The sequence below is a fragment of the Eimeria acervulina genome, genomic scaffold (assembly GCF_000499425.1).
Source record: "Eimeria acervulina Houghton genomic scaffold, Eah_scaff6, whole genome shotgun sequence".
Lineage (NCBI taxonomy): Eukaryota > Apicomplexa > Conoidasida > Eucoccidiorida > Eimeriidae > Eimeria > Eimeria acervulina.
Window position 1 is genome coordinate 149,958 of NW_013549700.1, and position 6,715 is coordinate 156,672.

Consider the following 6,715-nt stretch of genomic DNA (forward strand, 5'->3'; position numbering starts at 1 on the left):
ATATATATATATATATATATATATATATATCTTCCTACTGTTTTCTGTGCGTGATGCGTAACACTGATTCTTGCAAAGAAAATCTCTGGTTACATGCTCAGTCTATCCACGTCATGCGACTGAGTTGTGCAACAAACCCTTAGGCGTTAACTCCTTGGCAGGAAGACAACGCCTAATTGTGCTTCCGGATTAGCTGTTCACAGAAGTTCCATTTACTTGCTACTTTTCCTAAAGTTCCTAGCCAACGAAGTTTTATACTGTTGAACACGTCTCCGGTGCATGTCTGACTATTAATAGCCATTGAAAAATATTGAACCATGTATTCCAAGCTTTTGTTAGGCGAGTGAATCTGGGCACTTTTGCTTGAATGGGTGACCTTGCTGCAGCAGTTGCAGCAGAGGGTGCCGCAACTCAGGAGGCGCCACCTCCTCTCCCCAATACTCCGAGGATCCTGCATGCCTCAAAAGCTTTTCAGTTACTACAGAGGCTAAAGAGTTGGACGATCCTGTTCACTTTGATCTCGTTTGTTCCCAAGGGTTGCTGTTGTTCAACTACGAGCGTTCTAAGCGTCAGCAAGCAGGCAAAGCGACCAACGTGGCGGGTATCTCGTCATTCCACGCTACTGCGCGGCTACCAAAGAGAAAAATGTTCTACTGCGGTTCCATAAAAAACTCTTTTGGAGATGTGCATTGTTGCCTATTTGGATGCGAAGTAGAATGTAAACCGCTCTCGTTTTGATCATCGTTGACGCATTTGAGACTGGTGAGATTTGGGGAACTGAAGGTCAAGACCCACCAGAGGGATTCAAAAATCTATGTAAAACAAGCCTTGAAGCTCCTTCTTGTGTGCACTTTGCATTTTGGGGGCAGGGTAGGTAGATTTTTGTCTTCAATTCCATGATTTAAAAATGAGAATTCCTGCATTGCCCCATTTGCAGTGAAACCAGCACAGAGTGCAGCTGGGGTTACCCACTCCGTCCGCGCCCTTTTTGGTTCATCAGAAGGGCAGGACGGATAACGAGGAGTTTGAGATGGTATCTATAATACTTTATTTGCGCTGGGGATAAGGCGGAACGGTGGCACTTCACCGGTGATAGCTCAGTTGGTAGAGCGGCAGACTGTAGAGGCTGCGGCGATCTGTTGGTCCCTGGTTCGATTCCGGGTCACCGGAGCTCCTGATGGCCTAGTTTTAGGTGGCCCCTGCTTTTCAATTTAGAGATGTTTTCTGGAGCGGGGCTTGCTCACGAAGGATACCACCTATTGTAAAGTTTTGCCACAACCCTCATTGTCTGCATTTTTCGAGTTTTCGCTTTCTCCTCATATATATGGGACCTTTTGCACTCCTTGATTTGTCCAGTAGGAACAGAACTGACGTTGGCCAGTATCGCCTGCGGCTTCGAAACTAGCTGCCGGGAAACCAGTAGTTTTTTAAAGATTTACTTTCCCGATCGTTTTCTACCCAAGGCTATTTGAACATTTCGTGAGAGAATAAAAGCCTTTCGTTGCCGTTTTCAAGCACCCTCGCGTGCTACTTTCAAAGGCATTCGGCAAGGGGAAACACTCTTTTTTTCAACTTACAGTGCTGGAGCTGGAGCGTAGGCATGCTACTTAGCGAATGGACAGCAAGTGCAAGTGCTTCTCACTTTTACCATAGGGAGAGATGCAGCACCAGTTGCCATGCAGTGCTGATACCGTCGCCTTAACGAACTAAGCAGCTATTAACGCACTAATCGGTTCTCAAAATTGCTAGTTATGAGGGCCTATTTCTCGTCGTAAGGATCCAGGAAAGAGGGGTTGTACTAATATCTGTTACAAGGATTCGTCAACGTCCAGTAATGCGTCTCCTCCGCTATGGAATCCCCTACCGTTGCATTGGCGGCAGAGAATGGGGATTGCTGCAACCTGGTGAAGTAGAAAACTGCAAGACAGCCTCCGTCATCGAGCCGCTTAGAAGCCACATATTGACTGCTTCAGATGTACTCCGCAGACAAAGCGTAATCATTCCTTTGGTATTGGAACTATTCAACCCTTCGTCGCCAAAGGGCACGGGATCGTACATGTATTGCAAATCGGTCAGATATCAGAACCCAAAGGGGTGAGGCCAAAATTTTCAGCCCAGAGCAGTTCGCCATTGCGAATGAAAACCACCAGTAACAGCGGCAAACGCAGCAACACACGAGAATGACGTCGCCGCTCCGCCGCAGCGACCGTTCTCATTGTTTCATCAAGACGAAAACACTCATCAGCGCCGGGATGTTAACTGCAAGCATTGTGGCCTTCCTTAAGTTTTCCTAGAAGCAACTGTCCCTAAACGTGAGCTCGCTCTGCAGTCCACTGGAAGCATGTATGCGATATCTCTGGCATAGTGCGCATTTGCTCACCCTCCCGGCAGCTTTGTACCATTTTTCATGCAATGTTCAGCGAGCATTTAATGCAATTTGTACTTGCTCCGAAACTACGCAGTGCTGGCGAGTGCAATAGAAAGTAGCTTTGCCGCCACAGGCGTATGATCTCACACGTAGGCCGGTCGTGGTTCAGCCCCTCCGTGGGCTAAGTAGTGCTCCAGAAAGAGCGCGTAAGAAAATCCAGAAAAGTCTCACTTAGTTTCAGACACTTCAGATGTCCTATGCACATCGAAGCGCTTGCCAAACGGCGGTGTTGCCTCTTGAGCAGTAATAATAGAAGGGATGAAAAGGCAGTTGACTGCCAGAGGAGTTGCGTGTGCTGCTGTCATTTCATGCATTCCTGCCACTAAACCTCTCGCTGCATGATCCGGGGTGTTTCTCTGATCGCAATACTATTTCCCGTGGCGACGCTTCTCTATGCCTTGCTTTTTTCAGCTCCCTAGCTTGCTTCATGGGCGTGTTGTTGAAATTTTACTGAAGGGCTTTATCGTAGCAGATGCAGTTGCACAATTGTGTATAATTGTATAATCCCCGTCTTTCTGCGTGCCAACTCCAACTCGTCCCGCCTGTTCTCACCCGCCTTTTTCCTTTGGTCAGTGGTGGCACTCACAGCCCCAATATCCGCCGGATGTGCATGAGCATGATTTTCGAGCAGTAGGATTTGTCGTTTTTCTGTCCTTGACACGGATGTTTCAGCGCCTCCCCCTCGTTCATTCGTTGACCTCCTCTTCGTTTCCCAGCCCGTTAGTCGCGCATCACTCCAGGGAACAACCCTGCTATGAAGGAATGGTACAGCTTCTCGGAGGTCACTGTGCGGCTTCAGCCTAATTTTGGCTGCGCTTTGAAGACAAACGCACACCGCTAGACGAGAAAAATGTTCCTCCACTTCCACCGAATGAAGGTCCCCTTCATATATGGATAGTCTGCGCAGGCCGGAGGCATCCTTCATGAATGATTTTAGCAGTGAAAGCATTCTTAGCTGGAAGCGCTGTGGACAGTGCAGTCGTTCCATTGCGTCGAGGGGCTCAGTCGTCGGGCCTGTTCCCGTTAGAGAGCAGATCCTGACCAATATCCATTATTCGAGAAAGCACTCAACAGTAAGAACAGCTCTACGTCGGGTTGCTTCGCTGTTGAGGTGGGGTTTGGATCTCATGCGTGCACCTCTAAGCCATGCTGCTACCACGTGCAACAAGAATCTTCCACCTTAGCCGAAGACAGTCGTGAGGCGCAGTACAATCGAAACATATAAGGCAGTATTTCCCCAGCTGCTGTCCTCCCTTCCAGTCTCCGGGAGTTCTATGCAAAAAGGCCGCGGGCTGGTGCGGAGGCGGGACCGGCGGACCTGAGTTGTAGCACCCCTTGTTGCTGTTCTTGTTGCAAGGCAATCCCACTTGAGAGCCTACAAAGGCCCCCAGCCCTCTTCCTATGCATGCAATAAAACTGTAGGAGTTGTTAAACAATTTTTTTGGCCCTCTGCAGCCAGCCTACATGACAATCGCAAAAAAACTTGAAACTCTATTCTGAGCAGGTTAAACTACTTGCCTGGAAAAACTGAAGCAAGCAAAAGCCAACCAGAACGGATAGCCGGACCCTATTTAGGCTTCGCTGGTGGGAGCAAATCTAAAATTACATCACGAAACAGTTTGGGACAAAGAGAATGTGAAAATGCAACAATTGGTCAATGCCGAGGAAAGTTCAGCAACCCCTTAACGAACCAGCGATCACAAATTGACGAAGCTTTGCCGGATAAGGCAACCTCTTACAGCGTGCTCCGGTCTCTTTAACCTGGTTTCAGCAGCATGAAACCCCTACAATCCCGCTCATTCCATTAGGAGAAAAACATAATATGGTGTTTGCAAGCCGCAGCGATGGCTGCTAGCAAGTAAGAAGAGCGCCAGCGGCTCTAGAACGTGCTTGCGGAGCATTGAGCCACTGCAATAACGTAAACCAGCAGGGGAGGAAATGCCGATAAGCCGCAGCCACTCATGTGCCTGCAGCCCGTTTGTAATTGGCCACCCCACACATAAACTTAAGTGCCGGTTTACAAAATTCCACGTAGATGTGCCCTTCACAAACCCAAGCTCTCAGCAGAGACTTCATTCAAAAACATGCTACACGTTTATGGCGTGCCTCCTGGAGTTGAAAAAAAATGTTGCTTTGCTCAAAATGACTCTTCCAACCACCTAAAACGGATATGCATTATTTATAGATAGAAAGTCTTTCTGCGAATGAGAAGTGTGTGTATGTTATTTGCATGGCGTGCAAAGCCGAGCTCTCACTCAACAGGACTGAAGCAGCAAACGCCTACCCTCCCTATACACTTCAACTTCGCGATCTTGCCAAATGAGCAGTTCCATGGTCTTGCCGCGAAGCCCGGAAGTCCTGACCATGTGAGGACTCCGAAAAACGCCCCACAACCTCTCTTTGAGGTGAGATGAAGCCGCCGCGCACGCAGCCCACACTGCAACCCCAACCTTAAAAGCAGCAACGGGATAGCAGACACCAACAAGGGCACGAGAAGCGGCAGACACGGACACTGGAGCAGAACGATTGACCCCAGCATGAACAGCCTCTGATTCGTGTCCTAGATCCAGTTCTCCTAAGGGAGGAAGGGTTATAGTGATAATGATATCCATGCTGACCCGTTGTGGATCATCACCCCAGCTACAATGCCAATCTCACGCCAGCCCAACACCCACCGCCCGATAGCCTAATTTCCTGTTTAACGCGCCCTGACTTGTTTCGAATAATAATCTATTTGTGGCAATTAATATCTAATAATAATAATAATAATTGCTACCATTTGTTAGACCTCTAGAGGTCCAGTTCGAGTACCACTGAAGGGCCTGCGCGATACAGTGAGAATCATCTGCCTGCAGCGGAGGCAGATGCCCCTAGAGCTGAAGGGATCAAGTTGCGCTACTTCCTTGTCACAAGGCCAGCCAAAGAAGAGAGCGTCGAGGCTTCGCACACACGTGCCACTACAGGCAAAAGCTTGATGGCTCATGCTGGCACTTACAGATTGGCGGGCCCAGGGGTCCTCCGGAAGAAAGCATTGCGGACATTAGCTTTTATTGGAAATCTAAAGTCCAATTTCCACCCAGGAGAAATGCGTTTACTCATCGAGTGTCGGAGAGTAGTTCTGTACGGACCTACAAGCGTTTCATCCAGCCCCAGCCGCAATTCTGTGATTAGGCTCACCCTCGCTTTTGAGATTCACTGTCTGCGATGTTATCTTGTTCTATGTTTCCATCTAGTGTGCATTTCCTGGCACTTTATTGCCATTTATAAGCTTGTTATAATGCTGGGCACTACGCGGAGTGCGCGATGCTTGACTCCGTGTTGCTGCCAGTAGCCAGCCCAAGCGATCAGATACGTGGAGTTCAACTACTCGGCCTTCGAGTTCCAAGATATCGTGAGGCGCATTTCGGAAATGTGGATCGGTAACATCGGGAAGAAGTCTGCTGCTTTTATCAACCACAAGCCATTCCACCCAGGGAACTACCAGAACCAGGAGAAGGTGTGCTTCGGGTGTTACCTCACCTCAACCACCTCAATTCAGCACTTGGGCGATCTGCATCCGTGATATGTGGAAGCTGAGGCCGCATCCGATGAGTTCTTTGGGATGGTGTTTTTGTGTGCCGTTAGGTATGGCTAGCTGAGCAGAAGCTGAAAGAGGAACAAAAGAAGGAAAAAGAACTTGAAGAGCGTCGCCGAGAGGAGGTGAAAATAGAGGAGCTGCGGCGGGCCTTGAGGGGTGAGGCAAAAGCTGCACTACAGTTGCAAAAGAAAGAGGAGGCAGTGTCTCCGGCTGAGGAACTACGGAGAAAGGCTAAGGAAGCGGCGAGGCTTCAGGCACTGCAGCGCAAACACCAGGAGGCGCAAAACCGGCTGAAGAAACTTTCGAAAAGCACATTGTACGATGAAGACGCGTTCACGCAGGGACACACCTCCGTGTTTGGCTCGTTGTATTCCAAGGAGGAAAACAAATGGGGGTACAGGTGCTGCGGCAGTTTAGACAGATCGGCTCCGTGCACGGCAAACCAAGGCGACGATGAAAACCGCACGAAAAAGAGGAAAAACAAAAATGCAATGTCTACTCGAGCTGCGGACACGACGGTTGACGCCCCTGGTAAAGCAAGAGACGGGGAGGAGGAGCAGGCTAACGGAACCAGCCCGGCGGATAGCTCTGTTCGGGGAGACAAGGAAACGGGCGGCAACTTTCATGCAAGCTGTAGCAAACGTAGAGCGAGGGAAGGAGGTGTTGCCGCTTATGTGAAGCTCCTGGCGGTGCCGGAGGAAGGGGAGTGA

The 6,715-nt window shown here is 49.3% G+C and overlaps 1 protein-coding gene across 1 annotated transcript; it reads left to right on the forward strand.

The window, feature by feature from the left end:
• Positions 1-5,837: 5,837 nt before the first annotated feature.
• On the forward strand, positions 5,838-6,715 carry EAH_00002010 (Step II splicing factor, related; the record flags this gene model as incomplete). Its single annotated transcript, XM_013394929.1, has 2 exons — positions 5,838-5,924; positions 6,053-6,715. The coding sequence occupies 2 exons, from the start codon at positions 5,838-5,840 to the stop codon at positions 6,713-6,715; spliced, it is 750 nt and encodes a 249-aa protein (XP_013250383.1).